This window comes from Mytilus galloprovincialis, chromosome 1 (assembly GCF_965363235.1).
Source record: "Mytilus galloprovincialis chromosome 1, xbMytGall1.hap1.1, whole genome shotgun sequence".
Classification (NCBI taxonomy): domain Eukaryota; kingdom Metazoa; phylum Mollusca; class Bivalvia; order Mytilida; family Mytilidae; genus Mytilus; species Mytilus galloprovincialis.
In genome coordinates this window covers 49,104,548-49,126,470 of record NC_134838.1, presented here as the reverse complement: position 1 = coordinate 49,126,470, position 21,923 = coordinate 49,104,548, and the positions used below count along the sequence as shown (strand labels likewise).

Below are 21,923 nucleotides of genomic sequence, written 5' to 3'. Positions count from 1 at the left end.
GCCACCTACAAGGTAAAATCATGTAAGTTGCCGATCGGTGCAAAATTCCTTATATTAACAAAACACAATAAGATACAGTCATACAGTACAACTGAACACATTACGACACCTTATACCGTGTAGCGGGTTATTTTCGCGGAGTTAAAATTTTCGCTTATTTTTACGCATAGAACAAAATCGCAAAACAAATTCTGCCAATTTAATTTGGCATATTTAAAGGTAGAATCTATTGATTAAAGTTTTGAATCCGCCAAAATAATAACCGCCAAAATACATCGTATACCGCTTATTCAATGAAAATAACGAAATTTTACAAACGGCTCTGGAAAGTAAACGTTCGCTATACGGTACCACAACACATTATAATACTCGTTCGACTTTCTAGATGTATAGTAAAAGAGCTGTTGTAAGATCTTGTAAGATCCCGTGTAAGAATCGTATATCAAAACAGTTAGCAGAAAACACAACTAGTGACTAAGTTAGGTTCGTTACTTGAAAATGCATTTAATATGCTAGCTACTGGACGTTTATCACGGTTGATGTTCCTGGAAGACTAGCCCTTATCAGTATACTATCTACATGTACTAAAGTTTGTGTATTTAGTCAAAGTGGCACATCTACAATAAGCCCAAGCTAACAGGAAACTTTGACATACGTATTATCTAGGTACATTCTAGGATATCCGTTTATACATGGACATACGTAGACACAATAAAGCTGTACCACGTGAAAATAAGACAAAACAAAATAAATAATCGTTTTTCCATTATTTGCCTTTTTTGTAAATTAATTAATTTATTTGACAAGAGAAGGTGAGAGTGCAATATACAATATAGTACATGTATGGTCAATAACTAAAGTTATAAACGGATGGTGAGGCTACTTAACACCTACAAGTATATTTAATTTATGTTATCTGTATGTATATAAGGTGTGTAAGTATAAAGATTATTGATTAATCATCATCTGCTTACTTATTGTGTATATTGATAATATTTGTAATAAACAAACATAATGTATATACAATGTTGAAGTATACATATATTTTGTTACACAGGATTTCATTTTTTTGCAAGGTATGTTGAACATTTATAATATATAAACCCATCCTTCATAAGCTGTTGTTGCCTCATATTAATTGTCACTCTAGTCTATAAGAGGCTTACGTTATATCAGCGATTTTCTAAGGCTGTAGAATAACATAATAAGTGTCTATGATGTTGCTGCCTTATATCAGCTATAGTAAACTAGTAGTTCTTCAACAAGAGTACAGACAGTGTTTCGCTGCTTCGTCGATCAAAAACCAACATCACTCATACATTGTAACAGAGATCTGTGTGCCTTGTGTATTGGCCGTTTTGGTTCTTGCGCTCTTGAAGTATAATATTTCATGAGCTTTCGAATTTTTAGCTTTTATATGCAAATGATAAAAAAAATTAGCATTTGAATACGTTAGAGAAATATTATTGGCCCTTCAAATAAAAATAAAATACAGATAGCTTTAGTTTGCTGCACGTAAACTCGTAGCCCTTTCTGGTATATGGAATACACTTCACCGCTACACCACCAATTCCCCTCCCAATTTAAAAAAAAACAAAAAAAAAAACGGACGAATATCGTAAACGAACCAGGCTAAATGTTAGAAAAAGACTAAGTTCATCTACCTACCTCTAAGGGCCATCCCATCCACAATTCAAAAGTTTAACATAAACTGACTATACAAAAATTATCCTAACCCTTTTCTATATACCTTGAAATGAAGCATTTGGTGGATGAAAATGATCGACTTTTGAAAGTTTTGAACAGTTCTGGTTTTGTAAACTGTATTTCAAAGATAGAATGGATAGACTTTTTGCGATTATGCTATAAAACCATGACATGACAAGACGCTGTAGTGTTTTGTGCTTCTTTGTTTCATCTTTACATCGAAACTGTTTGGGAATTTATTTAAGTTTATAGTATGAAATTGAAAAAGGAATCTGTCAAAGAGACTAACAACCCGATTAAAGAGCAAAAAACATTCGAAGTCTGAGTCCGATGTCAGAAAAGTATTTTTCAGTTGTCTATAATACTTTGATTTGTTCAAGTTTACATTATGTCCTAACCATAGAGATAAATTTCAATAAAATAAGTCTATTATAAAAGATCGAGGGTACATATATGGACCAGTTGATTGTTAAGAAGGATAAGGAGATAACATTGAATACATCCTAAATCAAGTTATATGACAATATAATTATGGTATATAAAGTTTAATCTATCTATTATTTAGTTAAACATACTAATTTTTCAAGCCCGACTTAAGTTTTTATTATTCACAAAATAAAGGCAATGCATTTTCAATATACATGAAATTGGATACATAGTACCAAGCTCGACAAATTTTTAGTTAGTCTAAATTTTACATCGTGTTGTTTTCTAATGAAAACCATTGGTTTCAGGCATAATTTAAAAAAATTATTCGCAATTTTATTATATTTCTTTTTTAAATTACAATTTGGCAAAACAAAACAGTTTTATGTGTTGAAACATTCAGTAATGCAATGTCTGTTACAATCGTGACAAGACAAATCTGATATCTTCTTGTGGTCCCTGAGACTGACGGTCAGCTATCTTTTAATTTCGTGTAGTTTCGTAATTACTGGTATTATACATGTATAATGAACATTTACCGTGACTAACTTGTTGTTATTCATAGGCACTGATTTTACTAGACATTAAGGCAATAATTTACGGAGTTGGTTTATAACATTACCGGTTATCTTTGATGAGTTTATTTACAACCACATAGTCGATGCCACTGCTGCATGGTGGAGAAAGAATATCACCAGTCTAGTACTCAGCACTTTGATGCCGACATGATTTATCATTGATATGATAGTATTATAAATTAACTGTTTACAAAATTTATAATTTTTCGAAGAACTTAGAGGATTTTTTCTACCCCAGAAATAGATTACCCTAAATTTATTTGGCAAAACAATTCGGAATTTGAGACCTCATTTGCTCTCCAAATTCGTACTTAATGGCCGTTTTTACTTTTTTATTTGAGCGTTACTGATGAGTCTTTTGTAGACAAAACACACGTTTGACGTTTAATATTTTAATCGTATTATCTATGACGAGTTTGTTTATACTGCTTATCCTTGAAAATATAACAATACACAGCCAGTTGATTACAGTCTGATTAAATTACATATCTTGTGTTCAACATCTGCTTATGTCATATTAAAATTTGATTCGTTTGGCAATTTATAATATTATAACAGTTAATAGTACAAAGATCGGACAATGCTGCTTTTAAGTTTCCGTTCTTGTAATTTTCAATTCAACCAATGAAATTTCAGCCTTCAAAATTTTGAAGGTGTATTTTAATCCGACAAAACCAGAGGATATCGAAAGTTTTAAAATGAAAAGTACAATAGATCGTAAGCTAAGCTTTGACACATGATCTGTATTTTAATTAGATTGGATTAATTACTCATGAAGGCCGGTTCTAATAAAAATAGGAATAATGAAGACAGTAATATCTAGTCATCAATATTACAGTTTCCTTTGAGTAAAATGATTATGTTTTTTACATTCTTAAAAAAAAATCGATGCATATTTATATAAGACGTTATATCAGTTGCTTCATAGGGTTTGCCTTAATTAAATGTTGGACACACAATACCAACGTGTACATGTACTGATATCTTCAGGTATATAGGTGAAGTTTATTGAAGGCTTCTCTTATCAGGAGTTTTATTTAACAACGATAAATTTTGAGATTGTAAATTCCAATTTATCGCTTTATAGCCATATGAACATAAACGTGATAGAAAATTCATGTTTCGTAATAGTTCCCTTTCCTGTTTATTGGCCAAATATTATAACTAAAAAACATTGATTTGTGCATTTCATTTGGATTAAAACACACCTTTAATTCATCTGGTAGGTCAGTATTGTTTATAATAATTATGGGATCTCTTATATATCCTTTAATTGGGATACACAATGCTGTTCTTGTGGTTAACAAATAAGCAGGTCCACTCTGCGTTCGTGAGTGTATGTTTATCGACAATATTCTATTTCTGGGGTAATCATATAATTTGTTCTAAGACTATGTCTATCGACAATGTTCTATTTCTGTGGTAGTCATTATAATTTGTTCTAAGACTATGTCTATGAAATCAAAACACACAATTGTGTCATCGATTTACTGTAAATTGTGATGAAAGACGTCAACTCTATATATCATTTCAGACCCTTCGCTGTATAATTTTCTGTGTTGTGTTTCACGAAACCATTTATTTAACTATTGGGTAAAATGAGGAATAAATCACGATGATATAATTGGTATCGTGTCTTCACTAACAAGCATCGTTGACATTGAAAATACAATTGAAGTTACATATACCTAGAGACATAATGATAACCCTGTAATTTCGTTTTTGATACGTTAATAATTAACTTAATTGCCATTTTGTCTTCAAAAATTATAAGCCAACTAAATTTCCCTTTTTGTTTAACTTAATGGGCACCGATAGATGTTTGAATTAGCAAAATTCTTTAGGAAAAGACATAAATAAGTTTAAAACATGTGTCTTGCCAATTTTGTATAGTTTATAGGCGATAAAATATGTCTAAACTAAACATACTTGTGTTGGTATGTCTTACAACAAAAGATAAACCATTCGTTTAAGATATACACGAAGGTCAGTTAGTAGGACTCACTCTAGAGAAATCCATACCTGTCTATGTTCCTGGTAAAAAACACGGCAGTTTTGCATGGAACCAAAGCTACGTTCTTCTTTACGCCATTTTCAACATAGAAATACGCCGATTTGATTCAATCAAACTATTCAAATTGTTTAATTCAATCTTATTGAAGATACCTATACATTTGTCAAAAAAAAAAGGAACACAAAAAGCCTTTAAGAAGTCTGCATGAAGCTCACTTTGAGATTACATGATAAAAATGTGTATTTGAATGTTGAAATTTATATTTTTAAAATCATCAGTTACATATGAATGAATTTCACAAAATCAATATGGTGTATTCAATTTGAAAATTTAAAGCTTAAACATATAACTTATTTCCCTCTTTTTAACGACCACCATCAAAATAGACTATGTGAAAGTAGTACCTTCTTTATACATCATCCGATGTTTATATCTCATGAAAATTGACCGTATTTTAATCAATTTCAATTATATATACATAGTTTGGGGCTGAGTGTTCTTACGTTTGTTTGTATTGTATTCCTGACACGTTGTCATTTTAGCTATATTTGTTAACGTTGTCATATAAAAACGGGAGGTATGGCTAGTCATAAAACAGGTTCGACCCACCATTCTTTCTTAGAATGTCCTGTACCAAGTCAGGAATATCATATGGCAGTTGTTATTTAATAGTATGTTTCTATGTTTGTTTTTATTGCACTACAGTGTTTCTGTTGTTCGTTTGTTTTCCTCTTATAGTTGATGCGTTTCCCTCGGTTTGAGCTTGTAACCGGAATTTGTTTTTTATTTAATTGATTTATGCCTTTTGGACAGCGGTATACTACTACTGCCTTTATTTTCTACATTACTGCATATCTTCCCTTGGTACAAAATTCTCAATTCATAAAATGTTCATGCCAGCATAGAAGCGTAGACTACTATTGTTATTTGTATATTTTGAAATATAACTTTTATCACAGGCATTTGTCTCGAAATCCCCCATTTTACACCTTAATATAACCATTCAGAGACTAATGTCAATGGTTTTCTTTTTATGCGAACCAACTTTGGAATGTCTTCCCTTCAGTTTTCTTTGTTGAATGACCTTTATCTAATCAAATTTACAGTATTAGCCGTTGTTGCGTGTAATTTAGGACGAATCATCTTTTTTTAATTTCCTTGTTTCCAAGTCAGGAGAAAATGGCAGTTGTTATCTTATAGTTCGTTTCTGTATTTTAGTGTTTCTGTTGTTTCGTTGTTCTCCTCTAATATTTGATGTGTTTCCCTCAATTTTAGTTTGTTACCCGGATTTGTGTTTTCTCAATCGATTTATGAATTTCGAACAGCAGTATACTACTGTTGCCTTTATTTGTGACAGAATGATCTATTTATTTTTTTCTGAGTCAAAACTGCATGTCATTGTGTCATTGATTATAACCGTACTTAAATAATAACACGGATTTTTATATTCGAAGGTAAAGTTGACCCCTTAACTGTATATGGATATAGTTTATGTAGGTTATGCAGTTGTATGTGCAATACTTCTGAACTGTAATAATTGATAAAAAAAATACGTAGGTAAATTTTCAAGCAACATAGGAATGAAATAAGATATGTTCATACCTTGCAAGAACAATTCAACCCACTCAATGTATTATGAATCAAATACCTGTTACCTATTTTTGTAACAATGAACATTGTACATTAACTGTATATTAAGTAATTTTATACAGACATCTTAATTATCATGAACCTTTTATAACCCTAGCTTTTGTAGAATGCGTTTCTATTTCTATATTTCTATTTGTCAACGGTCTTTATAGTTTTTATATATATGAAGTAATGAACTGCACAGACAATATATCAGATGTAAAAATGGTTGCTACGCAACATTTTCACGTATCTCTTTTATGCTTCAAATATCTAGCATTGATTTATCAATACAATTTACCTGATCTTTTTCAGAATCTTCAGAGTGCACACCTTCAGCAAGCGGAATTCAATATTTAGGAGGTAATCTATATATTTATGTAGTATAAGTTTAAACTAAAAACTGGAAAATGAAAAAATATTGTTATTAGATAATCGTAAATGATAAGTAAAATAGAACCTCGACTTGTTGCTTAATTCGAGATGTAATGAACGTGCAGTGTTAGTCTTCATGTATACATACTGTCGTTGCATGCAGAGCAATGAATTGTGTCCGTAAGCAAGACCTTATAATTAACTGACAACTTTTTGTAATTGATGTTAGATATAAATTACAGCGCTTTCGTATTGTTTGTCAAGTATAACTGACATCACTTTCGTTATATCTCAAAGCAATTTCGAAATTGATGTCAGATCATGGTAGTATTATATTTCAATGGTCAGATATACCTTGGTAAACTTACAAAACTTTCGTAATATATTTCAGAAGTTTTCCCTGTCAAACGGTGCAAGTACTTTATACTTCCTATGGTTATTGAATTGTTTGTTCAGATAGTTTCGTAATAATATTTTTTGTGTGTATATTAATAGAGATATTGATAGGTCATCGTCCTTCATTCCCCATATGAATCAACGAAGAATATAGCACTTTGGAGACGATAATTCAATTCAGCTATTTAGGAAAGGTATAGAAGATTTTGAAAAAAAAAGTATTTAAAGCTAGGCGAACCGATGTTAAATAATTTTTGTTTTTTCCGAGCGACGCAAACTTCAACCAGATGTGTTCAGAGCTAAAAGTTGCTAAAGTATGTGGACACATTAAGAGTAGATTATTCATTAAAAGCATAAAATAAATGAATCATTAACTTATAAGTAATGCAACTTACGGACTTTACCATTGGTTTAATTTGTGCTTGGGTTTAATTGCGCCAACAGTTATCCCTTGAAATACAAAGAAATCTTTAAAATGAATAGAAAATTTAGCTGATATATATATAATTTACATTTCAGATAAGTTTTGAGTGATGGCTTCGGGTGGTCAGTTTTTATTATTAATGTGGAAGAACTGGACGTTACAAAAACGTAAAATCTGTGTTACGGTTTTTGAGATATTGTTGCCTTTATTTTTTGGAATAATCTTGGTACTTATACGCCTTCTTGTTGATCCGACTGACTATCCACAAGATACAATATGGAAAAATTCAAACTTCTCCGAAAGTGGCTTAAACACAATTGTTTACACCCGAAGAGAAATTTTGTTTGCTCCGAATAATACTGTAATCAGAGATGTTATGATGGAGGTGGAGAACTCACTTATAGCACAGAATATCAATCTTACAAATATTGGTATTAAAGGTAATTTAGTCATAATTGTCTAGTTTATTTAAAAAAAAAGTTAAATATCAAAGTGACAATTTATGTGTTTTAAAAAAAAATTTAAAAGATTAAACTTCAATTTTATTCTTCATTTTAATTTTGAGTTAACGAATATTTGTATAACACGAGAAAGCTTTACTAACTGACGAAATCATTTTCTTCCCTAACGTTTTTGATTTATTGAAAGCACAGGAGACACAAAATAATCTACCATCATTTGACAGTATAATCGTCGAAAAACTGTTAACATGCCAATATCGACATGATTTTAGTTACGGGGGCATATAAAAACGTCGATCGTCCATCATTATAGATCTAGTCCGACATATTGCTGTTATCAATCTATAGTATAAGTTAAAATGGAAATGAATTGTGTTATGTTGAGACAATTTAGGTGGTCTTCATAATGATATTTAGTTATGACGATACCAATTTTGTTTAATTTTCATAGAAATATTTAAAAAAAAATAATGATATACATGTATAAGCAAAGAAGAACAATAAAATTTCAATAGTAAATTCAATGTAAAATGATTTGAGATATTCGCAAAAATTCTGCAAAATAATGCGACATAAAACATGGCATGCATTTATATATAAATAGAAAGATGTAAACTTCGAAAAAAAAATTATTGATACATTACAGGCTATTATTTGAAGTTGGAATTATTTTAAATTATGGAATTTGCATAATTTCTTGTGCTTGAAATTTTTAATAAATTCCATGTTTATTCTGTACTTTAGTGTTCTGCGCTGCGCACAACAGTTTCTATTATAAAAAAAGATAGTACATTTTCAATAGAATGTACTATTTCGCACACAACACTATCTTTACAAAATACATTGTATGGAAAGTGTTATGAACCACTCAAAAAATTATATTACCAAATAAACATGAAATTTATAAAAAAAATTCAAGCACAAGAAATTATGCAAATTCCATAATTAAAAAAATAAGTTCAAATAATAGCCTGTTATATGTTTTGGTATTAGAAATATAAGACGATTACATTAATGTTATAGGATTTGATACCGAAAAAGACCTACTCGACCATCATAATCTTTACCCGAAAAATGTTTGGGGAGCTGTAGTGTTTAAGAGCAATCTATCAGATGCAAATGTGAAGTATGATCTTCGAGTTTCTCCAGTTAAACCAAGTGATAAATGGCGTACAAGGTTAACATACGCCTTTGCACAGACAACTAGTCCCAGAAATAAGGATGACGATGGCGGACCACCGGGTGAGTACGTCTTTCTTGTTGTAGGTTGCAAATACATAAATGACAATTAATCTCAATTTTTTTGCATCGTCATTTAAGAAAGGGATGAAAATTGTCCCCCAAAAAGAACGTAACAATGCAAAGCAAACATCTAAGACGTGTGTTTTATAACTGCCCTATACAGATTTTGAGCTATGTCTAAATATTAATTATTCTGTTTTGCAATGTTCATTACATAATCGAACAAAGATGAAAAACACAACATAAACAAACTAAACATGCATAAACAATTGATATTTTTACAAAACAAATATTTTTGTTCAAACATTTTATCTTTCAGAATACTCATCTGTATATAAAGATTTGAACCAATTAATAAAATCGGTAAATTTTTGGTATCACTTAAAAATATTTTTTTCCTCAAATATTTCTGAAATAAGATACATGTGTGTTATTTTTTTTGTATACTGCAAACAATTAAAAAAAAACCTGGCAAACGGACGAATGACTAAGAAATCATTGATTTTAATTTAATATTCTATCAACCTCGTCTCGTTTTTTATGATGACCATTGCAATAATCCTATGCACTATTCTAGGGTACGTCGAAACAGGATTTCTACTGCTACAATTTGAAGTTGACAAAGCTATTATCAAAAAGAAATCAGGCCAATCAATTTTGTTTGATAACGTCATCATGCACGTTAAGAAGATGCCATACCCTCCTTATGTGGAAGATCCACTATTGACCGCCATCCAAAGTAACTTACCTCTCTTCTTGATGCTTGGTTTCATTTTATATGAAATACAACTAACCAAGAACATCATATTTGAAAAAGAACGAAAACTGAAGGTAAAACATTTAGAAATTACTTACAAGTATTTTAATATTATATATAGCCAAATTTATTTTTCTCAATCTCCATATCATTTCATTTAATTTAAAAAACGTGTTTAAAAAACAATGAGTTTATTCGTATTCGTACACACATAAATAAAACAAAGTACTATGTATATGTTCCAGACCATGAGTTTTTGGACCGTACGCGTACGGTCCGGACCGTATACGTATACTCGTACGGTCCGACCATACGCGTACAATCGGACCATATGAGTATACGCGTATGGTCCAGTACGGGCTAACCACAAATGTCATCATATGGGTTAAATTTAAACAAACATTTATCACAATCTTTTTTTTTAGTTTTACAAATTGTTATTATTACAATTAGATGGATTAAATGAACGAACGAACAATTGAAATTAAATAGTTTTTTAATTGTATATCTGAATCCTATATATTTTGGGACTCTCGGCCAAGGTGACGCTTGCTTCCACAAGTAACGTAATATTTTTTACATTTAAATGTTTGCAGTTTATGCATCTTCCTTTGCATTTGCATTTTTTTTTGTAAAGTTGCTAAATATTCGAAAACAGTTGTTCTCTCACATTATGTTTACTTCCGATATCTTCAATTTCAGTGATCTAATTCAATAAATGCTAACTATTACTGATCGACATGCTTTATACAAGAGATTTACAGATTTAATTAGCATGAATTTGTTAAATAGTTATAAAATATAAAGTTTTTATTTCAATTACAATTGCACTTTTTTATATCAATTTAAGAGTTACGTTATGTTGATCTGTTATATGCATTTGTATTTAATAAACTTCACCAACTCCTTAATATAAGCCAGACCGTACGCGTACGGTCCAAATACTCATACGGTCTGGAACATATATACCATAAAAGTATGAAAAAATACCAAACTCCAATGCAAATTCACAAACAGGAAGTCCATAAAAACTGACAAACTCAAATGCTATCATTCAATTGAACTAGTAAAAAACAACTGCCAAATCAACTTTCTGACAACATCAAATAAGTTTTATTATAATAAAAACATTTTTGGCAGAAAATTTTTATACACTAAATTTTAGCTTTATGGGCTACTGTTTCAACTTGTGTAGGTTTTATTTCTTATCAATGGTGTAATAAGAAACCGAAAATTTCCATGGTCTTTGTCTAGGAATTATGCAAGTTTTCGATTACAGGCAGTCAAGGTCAGCATGGTCATGGCATGATCAGGGTCAATACTAATTATCATTGGCCACAAATATTTTAATTGACCAATGAAGTTAAAGTGCATGCTAACTTTCAACAAGCGTCAAGTTGCGCCCGCATTATCGCAATTGCACTGAATGCTACTAGACGCTATTTTTGTTTTGCCAGAAAAGTAAAGATTTTCAATTTCCCACCCACCTACACCCTCTTTTTTTTTTAAAAAGTTTTAGTATTATTATTCTATCATATATATGTTGATTGTATATAATTGTTTGTTTATTTTTGTAATTTGTTTATTGATGAGTGGCGGTATTTATTCCCCACCTTTGCAATTGTTGTCATTTATTCAGTTTTGTTTGATGACATAATTGTCCATCACTGTCAGTTATATAATGCTTTATGATATTCTGAATAAATGACCTTTTTCACAAATCTTGAGTTAGATATTCTGCAAATGAACTCGCATTCTTGGTTTCCATTTTCATGTCTTTATTTGGACAGGAAGAAAAGTTTAGCTGACAAAAATAAGTTTTTTGTGAAAACCATGATGTGTGAATTTGCGAAAGTATATAGGAATAAGTTTATCAAGTTTCGTTTTGTTTATTTTAATATAGGGCGGTTTGGATGAGAATTTACAACAATAAAAAAGCCAGGGGGGTATAAGAAAAAAAAAAGAACGAAGAAAAGTGTGAAAAACTGTATGAAGATATAAAATGATTTGTCAGAATAAACAAAATCGAAAATAATTGACAAAAATAAAAGAAAGCAGAAAAATGCCAGTAAATTTTAGGATACAGAAATAATGACACCACATCCAGACTATCATTTAGGGTCATAAATACTCAAAATCTTCTTAATATTACATTACATGTATTGAAGGAAAATGTACCTATGGTCACAAACCTGCCAAATATCAAATAATTGCAATAAAAACAAAACATAACTTAATTAAATTGTTTACAAAAGTTCTCATTTCGCCTTAATTAATCCTTTTTTACCTAAAAATTTGTACTAAGGCCAAATAGGATTAATTCAATATAATGATTTTGACAGTTAAGGTGAAATGCGAATAAGCCCTTTAGATTGATGAAAAATTCAATTCATTCACCGTGTGTCATTGCATATGATTTAAGCCATAAAAATATATTCGTTTGCCCTAACCCTGCTATAATCTACACAGAAAACAGCTGCCTACTCAAAATCTTTTATTGTCCTGATGTCGAAAAGTTTTTCTTTTAATCAGATAGGCATGAAGACTCAAAAACATCTGACTTCAATTTATCTTTGCCAAAGAAAAAAAATGCCTACCTACCTACCTACCAATGGTCTCTACCTTTGGGTAGAGTTTGGGCGAACAAAACCATTTTTATGTGTGTCCTTATATATATTTCTAGGAATCCATGAAGATGATGGGGTTAAGCCCAATTATATACTGGTTATCATGGTTTGTTACAGCGTTGATCTACATGGTGATAGCATGTCTGATATTTGCTGTATTGCTGGCAGTACCGGTTGGATCACATGGAAGCGTCCTCCCCAATTCTGATCCAACACTGATGTTTTTCTTCTTCCTTTGCTTCGCAATGTCTGTTATTGGCTTGTCTTTCATGATCAGCACATTCTTTAGTAAAGGTATGTCACAGTTACGATGTGAAAGGAAAGAAACATTTTTTTTAAATGACTATACAAATGAAAGTATTGTAACAAATGCTTTCTTGTAATAATATTATTAGTTAAATAGTGTGCTAGTGACCTAATACGATATAAATTGGGTCAGTAAAAACCATATGGGGGAGAGGATAGCTCGAATCCCTATATGGAATTTGCTAACCTCATATATATAAATATCAGGTCACTAACACACTATGTAACGAATTTATCTCTCCAACTATCTTAACATGTGGTATTTAAACTAGTGCTTTATCAAAATGACGAAGCCTTCAATATCGTTAGTACTAAGAACCTTTACTTTCATTAGTCTATACAAGAACAAATGCCAACAATAACAACTTGTTAACTTTGATTGTGTTTTATGAATTTATTGCAATCGCATCATCAATTTCTTCGTTTGTTGAAACCTTTAAAAATTTTCCTCAACACTATTAACCGTGTATTGAAATAAGATCCGCCTACCAAACTTATATAGGAACCTTACTACCCTAATATGCAATATACACGGTCTTCACGAGGTTGTTTTTTTAACCTTACCAAACTTTTCACTGGAAATGTATAGGAGATAAGATAAAAAATGATATCCGACTGATGAAGAATGTCTTCATATTTTTTGGTCATCCGTCAATGACACAGCTGCTGGACGACAAAAACAACAAAAACAAACCAAACTACTGTTAGGTATATACAAGTAGACGATGTGTATTCTTTGAAATGCATGAAAAACATAGCGGTTCAGTGGGAAAATGCGAACAAATTGAAAGTAATACGAATATTAATTTCCTGGTCAAATAAAAATGAAATATGTATTCAATCAGTTGCCTTCACAAAACATATATATTACCTTCATAACCTAATCAATTTCTAGCATTCGTCCTACTCCTTTTATATCTCAATAAAAAGATAACGGTAAAAACCTCTGATATTTTATTCTTATAATATTAGTGATTTTTGACCGATTAAAACATCAATATGTAATCATTAGAATCAACTTAATGTGTCAAAAAGGGCATAGGAAAAAACAACCCTATCATCCCATTGGAAAACTGAATAATGTCTGTCGTATTACTTATCACAAGATGTTTTAAAATGGTAAATGATCAGAGAATCCTTATCCAAGACGACAAACCTTCCACTTATATAACATATTTTAGATTTTAAATACAATACAATAACCAATGTGCTATAAATTTCTATTCAGCAAACACTGGACTATTTGCTGGAGGGATGATATACTTTTTGACTTACTTTCCTTACTTTTTCCTAAATAATGATGATCAATATGGAGCTATGACACTTGCACAGAAAGTTATGGCGTGTCTTTTTGGTAATGTTGCCATGGCATTTGGAGTCAAAACTGTTGCAGCGTATGAAGGCACAGGTATGTTTTATTTTTGTGGATACGAAACGATAATTCCAAAAAAATACTTGGTTTTTCTTAGAGTTCCGAAGTTTGTTATTTTCCTTTTTATCATATTCCAGTTTGACATTGAAGTCTTTCCTTAGGGACCGTTCAATATTTATCAGATGGATGGGCCGGTGCATTCTTAATATTGATACATTAAAAAAGTTAATGCCCATCCTTTTAAATTCTGAAAAAAAGTCCTCGCCCATCTAAAAAAATCTATAAAAAAAGTCCTTGCCCCTCTAAAGCTTAAAACAATAAAAAAATATTAAAGTTCTTTTTCTATTTGAAAGTTTGCAGGTTTATGTCTTGAAATCAAAGAATAGACTTTGGTGTAAATACAAAATTTAAAATGTGCTAGTTAATTCCATTTATATATAAATATTTAAGTGTGTATCAGAACCATACATTTTATTGTTTTTAAAACCAGCATGAATATACATGTATATATTTGATTTTATATTTGCAGCCTCAGATAAATATTGATTTAAAATAAAGGAAATAATTTAAACTAAGGGACAATAGCTCTTGGACTAGTAAAAATATTATCATATGCTGAATTACTAATTATTGTCTTAATAGCACAGCATGTTAAATATAGTTCAAATACCAATGTCCCTTTATCTAATCTTTCAAAAAAGAAATTATGGTCTTTTTAAGCAATTTAGGCAGACATATTTTTGACTTTAATGCACCCTTTTTCACCTATTAATTAATTCCGTACATTTGACAGTAAAACACCAAACAACCTGGCATTCTGTAAGATTAATATATAAATGAGATAGCTGTAGAGTTATATGAAGATCTAAATTGATTTGAAAAAGTAATAAAGAAGTTTAAAGATGACTATCAAATGATTTGGCCTAAACTGAAAATTTAAGCTTTTTTTAACCTTTTTATTAAATCCATAAGAATGACACCAATTCACCAAACTACCAAACAACCTGGTATTCTGTAAGATCAATATATAAATGAAATAACTATAGAGTTTCATGGAAATCCATGTTAATTTGAAAAAGTTATAAAAAAAATTAAAGATGACTTTCTGGATTTAGCCTAGACTGAAAATTTTAGCTTTTTTAACCTTTCTATTAAATCCATAGAATGACAGCAATTCACCAAACTACCAAACAACCTGGTATTCTGTAAGATCAATATATAAATGAAATAATTGTAGAGTTTTATGAAAATCCATGTTGATTTGAAAAAGTTATAAAAAAAATTAAAGATGACTATCTGGATTTAGCCAAAACTGAAAATTTTAGCTTTTTTTAACCTATTTATTAAATCCATAGAATGACAGCAATAAACCAAACTACCAAACAACCTGGTATTTTATAAGATCAATATATAAATGAAATAATTGTAGAGTTTTATGAAAATGCCAGTTGATCTGAAAAAGTTATGAAAAAAATTAAAGATGACTATCTGGATTTAGCCAAAACTGAAAATTTTAGCTTTTTTTTAACCTATTTATTAAATCCATAGAATGACAGCAGTTCACCAAACTACCAAACAACCTGGTATTCTGTAAGATCAATATATAAATGAAATAATTGTAGAGTTTTATGAAAATCCATGTTGATTTGAAAAAGTTATAAAAAAAATTGAAGATGACTATCTGGATTTAGCCAAAACTGAAAATTTTAGCTTTTTTTTAACCTATTTATTAAATTCATAGAATGACAGCAATAAACCAAACTACCAAACAACCTGGTATTTTATAAGATCAATATATAAATGAAATAATTGTAAAGTTTTATGAAAATCCATGTTGATTTGAAAAAGTTATAAAACAATTTAAAGATGACTATCTGGATTTGGCCTAAACTGAAAATTATTGTTGAGACCATGTCCCTTATGTTTTTTGTGCCTGCAAAAGGAATTTCCTCCACACCGATAAAATTGAAAGCAAATTTTTTTCAAATAAAATAAGTTCTAGCCCATCCACTATATATATTAAAAAAAGTTCTCGCCCATCCAAATATTTCCACAAAAAAAGTGCTTGCCCCTCCCCATTTTGCACCGGCCCATCCATCTGATAAATATTGAACGGTCCCTTAAATAGTTTAGCCCTTTTCATGGACATTTCTATTTAAGGATATGGTTTTTTTTTTCTCTTTTCTTTCAGTACATGATGACATTTTTTAGTTTTAGCATTTTATGTGATTTCACAAAAAAGAAACATAGATTCTTTTAAATGCAAATAAGTTTTTTTTTACAATAGTCTAGGCATATTTGCAATTTTAACAGGTGAAGGTGCACAGTGGTCAAACTTTTACAAACCACCCACAGTTGATGCTGATTTTACATTACTGACAGCCATAATCATGTTGCTGTGTGATACTGTTCTTTATCTTCTAATCACGTGGTATGTTGATGCCGTTATGCCTGGCGAATATGGAGTTGCAGAACCATTATATTTTCCATTCACTGTAAGTAAAATATGAAAACTTTATTTTCATCATCTTTCATGTTATCAAATGATGTTGTGGGTTCGAACTCCGGTCGTGGCGAGATGTGCTAAACTTCGATCGTAAATTTACAAGTATTGAATATTTTTATGCTGAAGTCGGCTTTTTGAGGGAACTGCGGGTTCCTCTACCAATATAAATTAGCTGCCACAAAAGTTTGCTACAAGGACACTTACAAACAAAGGCACATAAAATCAAAATGTTTTTCAAAGGTCAATATAAAACAAAACAGCACAACACTAGCACATGGAGATAATTATGAAACATAACTGTTCTAACATTATTTGTTCAATACTTGTGGGAACGATAAAAAAATTCTCAGGCTTATGAGGTCATTCCGGTGTGGCGTAATATCAAGCAGTGCTTATAGGTGTGCTTGTGTTATTTTGTGAATCTGTCCAAATCTCTCTATCATAATATTTTCGGCTCCTTCTCTCTGCAGGTTTAATTTTAGCGCAAGACATTCCGTAACAAAAGACTTTTGAGCGCCTTCATCAAACAGAATATTCGTATCTGTGCAATGACGATCTGACCAAACGGAGGTCACGGAATTTTTCAACAATACTTTTGAATGAAATTGTGCTGACGAGTGTAATATTTTTGAGTCTTCTTGTATCTCGGTATCCTTCACAAGATTTACTACAGTTGATGTAGATGTCGTACTTTCGTTCGTACAACTGTGAGTGGAATCTTTCGTGTCAGTGAAACAGTTTTCACTTCTCTGGTCGGGGTTCGCGGTGTGTTCAACTTCATTATATACACTAGTGTGGTGTCGTTATTCCACTGCTGGTGGAGATTTATTTCCCCGAGGGTATCACAAGCCCAGTAGTCAGCACTTTTTGTGCTGACATGAATTATCATTGATATTGTTATATTTATAAATTAACTGTTTACAAAATTTTTATTTTTTTGAAATAATAAGGCTTTACTACCTCAGGCATAGATTCGTGTACTGAGGACACATTCTTGTTTAAAATGTATTGAAGTAACGTTTAATTTTCATATAACCTCAATATCATCCACTCGAAGTTCATTTACTTTTATAGAAAAACTATTGGTGTGGATCAAAGAAAAAGGAGAAGTATGAAAGAGAGCATTCAGTAATCGGTCTAGATCCAGCATACTTTGAGGCCGAACCTTCAGACAAGAAAGCTGGAATAGCAATACAGCATTTAAGGAAGGTAACACATTAGCCGCATATTTTTTTATGGCAACAAAGTTGTCGGTGCCATATAGTTTTACCTTGTCCGTCATTCCGTCATTCCATCATTCTGTCATTTTGTCAACTTTTTGAGACTGGGTCATTCGTGTGGTTTAGACACATCTAGTTTTTTTTTTATTACAGCAAATGTGTAGACATAACATAGATACTGTTTGGATGGATATTTTTCTTAGTTGTTTGAAAAAAGTAAAATCACAAAATTAGTCCAAAAAAAATCAAAAAAGAAAGTCACTAATTAAATGGCAAAATCAAAAGCTCAAACGCATCAAACTAATGAATAACAACTGTCATATTCCTGATTTGGTTTAGGCATTTTCTTATGTAGAAAATGGTGGATTGAACCTGGTTTTATAGCTAGTTATTAAGGAACATCTGTCCTGTCTATGTCTTTTATATCTTGATTTAATAGCTTTTAAGTTGCTGGTTTCATCTTTATTGCTGTTCATAAGAGGAAAATAAGTTATATTCTAAAACAGTTGATTTAGTCACCAATTTGTGAGCAAAAGCCATCTGAAAGTTGATCTTTATCAACTAAAATTAATGTCTATACTATCAACTTGAAAAGCGATTTTATCTCAGTTAAATCATCAAGAATTTAATAGGAACCTTTCCTTTATCCGAATAATATTTACCTGGTTTAAGTGCGCCATGGAAAATATTGCTATTTATCACCGAAAAATTATACAAATCTAGGTGAATTTGTTTTGCGATCTCTTTACACTTTTGAAGCACCTGGTATCATCCTCGGTTTTTGGTGAGATTTGTGTTGCTAAGTCTTCTATGTTGGTTTTTGAGACTGTTGTTCATCATTCGGTTGTTTCTATTTTGAGCCCTGATGTTGTCATTTTGTCCTCCACTTTTGATTGAGTTTGTCTTTGCTTTCGGTATTTTCCGACTGTCACTGTTTTGATACTTAACATAGTTAAATGTATATTGAATTGTTTTTATCAACCATCTTATTCATCGCAGTTTTTCAAACCTTTTGAATACTTGTTTCACCTTGTATTGACAACTTTAAAAGGTGCAAAGACTAACAGTTTTAGATAATTCTAGGTTTATGGGAATGGTAAAAAGAAGAAAATAGCTGTAAGAGATACGACACTCAACATGTATGAAGGAAATATAACCGCACTTTTGGGTCATAATGGAGCTGGTAAAACAACGACGATGTCTATGTTAACTGGCAAGTTAAACACGACTTTATTTGTTTATTTTTTTAAGTTTTATTAAAAACTGGTATTTGAATTGTTTAAAACATCGAACATCAATGAAGATACATTGAGCCGTCTAAACGTCGCAACTGCTTTATCGAAGTCGGTAACGTGAATCATATTCTAATATGACGTACGTATTACGCTTTGTAAATAATTATTTGCACAAAATATGTTTGATACATGCGATTAAAGTTAATTTTTACATTCTCGTTAATATTTTTTATTCTGATAAAAATGTTTATACTTTCGCTGCTGACATAGTTATCAAAGGTACCAGGATTATAATTTAGTACGCCAGTCGCGAGTTTCGTCTACATTAGACTCATCAGTGAAGCTCATATCAAAATATTTATTAAGCCAAAAGTAAAAAGTTGAAGAGCATTGAGGATACAAAATTCTAAAAAGTTGTGCCAAATACGGCTAAGGTAATCTATGTCTGGGATAAGAAAATCCTTAGTTTTCAAAGTTCTGTAAACAGGAAAGTTATAAAAATGACCACATTATTGATATTCATGTCAGCACCGAAGTGTTGACTACTAACGTCATTGTTATTATTCCGGTAGTATCTGCGGAAAAGCTTTTTATCAAAAAATGTTTTCTCAATTGTTTTGGTTTTATTTTTAACATATATATTATGTCATTATGTTTCTTGTATTTAGCTGCAAAATTATAACAGACAAAATTAGAAGACCTTTTAACTTTGGAAAAATGACACAAGAAAAGTAATTAATTCTAGCTGGAAACAGTGTTGATATATCTTGATAATGTGTATGCCAACTTAAATTTAACAAGAATCTCTTGTATCTTGCTAAAATTTCGTCAGCGAAAACGATTTATTATATAATATGATAAAACAAATTAAGATCAACATAATTTGCGTCTCTAGAAAAATACTCTTTTGTAGTATAAGAGTTCACTTTGCTTTAAGTCGTTGTTGTTACCATTATATAGTTTTTTTTAACATCAGTAAACTGCTGTTGCCTTTTTTTCGTACAGTTCTTGTTTTTAATGCTGTTTTGTTTTGCTTGATGATTGCTTATTGTCCCTTGGTATATGCCTGTGCATTTTTTTTAATTCTATTTCTATTTTTATGTAAAAACAGACAATGATTTGACACCAAATTTAATTAAGATGAAAGATTAGTAAATGTAGATGATGGTATCATTTCATAGTATTAGAACATTTGATATAAGTGTGTATAAATCAAAACAAAATAATATCAAAGTTTCTTAGTTTGTTCGACGAACACTAAAATCAGTATCTATTGGATGAGTTGAAATTACAAGCAAATCATAACACGACACCGGTACCAAACGGATGAATGTAAACCTTGAACTTGTTTATTCAGTGTTCAAAGATGTTTTAACTTGCAATTAATTCAGTACGTTGTTAAACAAACTCATCTATTAGACGTTTTTAGAAATCATAGAAGCTCAGCTGTAGATAACATGTTAAATCTTTTTCATAAATTTTACTTATAGGATTTATTGAACCAACCAGTGGCACCGCTCAAGTAAACGGATATGATATAAGAAAAGACATAACAAGTGTTAGAAAAAGCATTGGTCTTTGTCCACAACACAACATCTTGTTTGAAACAATGACAATTGAAGAGCACTTAAGATTCTTTGCGAAGGTACACTACATAAAGATTAAGTGAAAGTTTGTTACATAATATATATTAGGCATAGCCGTCTGCATCAAAAATAAATAACGCAGAAGTATCCCTTAAATTAGCGCTGACGAAAAATGGGAATTCACATAAAATTTGAATTTTCTACGTCTCAACGTACCTTTTCAAAAGTATAGGAATGTTAGAATAGCGTACTTAGCAAGCTACATATGAATGAAAACACTTCTATAAATTAAAACCAATTACGCGATCATAACACAAAAAGTTGGATGCCATTTGATGTAGTTATATCCAAATGCTTTAGTTTTTCAATAATTTAAAAAAAAAATGTTAAATATATTTTTAAAGAAAGACTTGTGTTGGAAACGTATTTAAAGTCATCAAAGATACACAGCTTATATATATTTTTTAAAACTTTTTAAAACATATGAATGAAAACGTATAGGTTCATTAATAAAAATTGAACAGAAGTGACCAATTGTATTACACTTTCTTTTTCTGTCAATATTTTTTTTTCTTTTTCTCTCGAAATAATGATATATTAATTGAATAATTTTAGTTGAAAGGCTGTCCATCTAAAGATATCAATAATGAGGTCAATGAAATGATATCTGTTCTGGAAATAGAGTCCAAGAGAAATAAGTTTTCCGGTACCCTGTCTGGAGGACAGAAACGGAAGTTGTCTGTTGGAATTGCCCTTATTGCAGGATCGAAGGTACATATATGTACATCATGAATTAAAAGCATGACACTTTATATTTAGAAACGCGCTATTGCATTACAGAAGCCCATTTCACAGCAAGATTTTTTGGCACTGGATTCTGTTTTAACATGTCGAAATTGAAAAAAAAATATTGTTTTCAGTATATACGATGATGGCAGTTGTTCTATGAAGGACTAAATAATAGTTTACGGTCAATGAACAGTAAATGGGCTATGTCGCAGACTTTGTTAAAATTTTGCATGCAACTTTGGCTCGTTGAACTACAACTGAAAATCGAAAATA

At 30.7% G+C, this 21,923-nt stretch overlaps 1 protein-coding gene across 6 annotated transcripts in view; it reads left to right on the top strand.

Moving 5' to 3' along the window:
• LOC143076911 (phospholipid-transporting ATPase ABCA3-like) overlaps positions 1–21,923 on the top strand; it is a 43,829-nt gene continuing 21,906 nt past the window's right edge. Inside the window, exons 1-13 of one of the 6 annotated variants that reach the window (XM_076252831.1) lie at positions 3,808–3,933; positions 6,670–6,717; positions 7,225–7,319; positions 7,645–7,989; positions 9,034–9,252; positions 9,830–10,083; positions 12,693–12,930; positions 14,171–14,350; positions 16,628–16,809; positions 17,895–18,029; positions 19,124–19,253; positions 20,766–20,920; positions 21,477–21,632. In XM_076252831.1, the coding sequence (XP_076108946.1) occupies positions 7,659–7,989; positions 9,034–9,252; positions 9,830–10,083; positions 12,693–12,930; positions 14,171–14,350; positions 16,628–16,809; positions 17,895–18,029; positions 19,124–19,253; positions 20,766–20,920; positions 21,477–21,632 (1,980 nt within the window). In that variant the 5' untranslated portion in view covers positions 3,808–3,933; positions 6,670–6,717; positions 7,225–7,319; positions 7,645–7,658. Of the gene's footprint in view, positions 23–953; positions 1,077–3,797; positions 3,938–6,669; positions 6,718–7,224; positions 7,320–7,644; positions 7,990–9,033; positions 9,253–9,829; positions 10,084–12,692; positions 12,931–14,170; positions 14,351–16,627; positions 16,810–17,894; positions 18,030–19,123; positions 19,254–20,765; positions 20,921–21,476; positions 21,633–21,923 lie in introns of those variants that run through there. The other 5 variants (XM_076252823.1, XM_076252815.1, XM_076252806.1 and 2 more) reach the window with 5 other exon arrangements.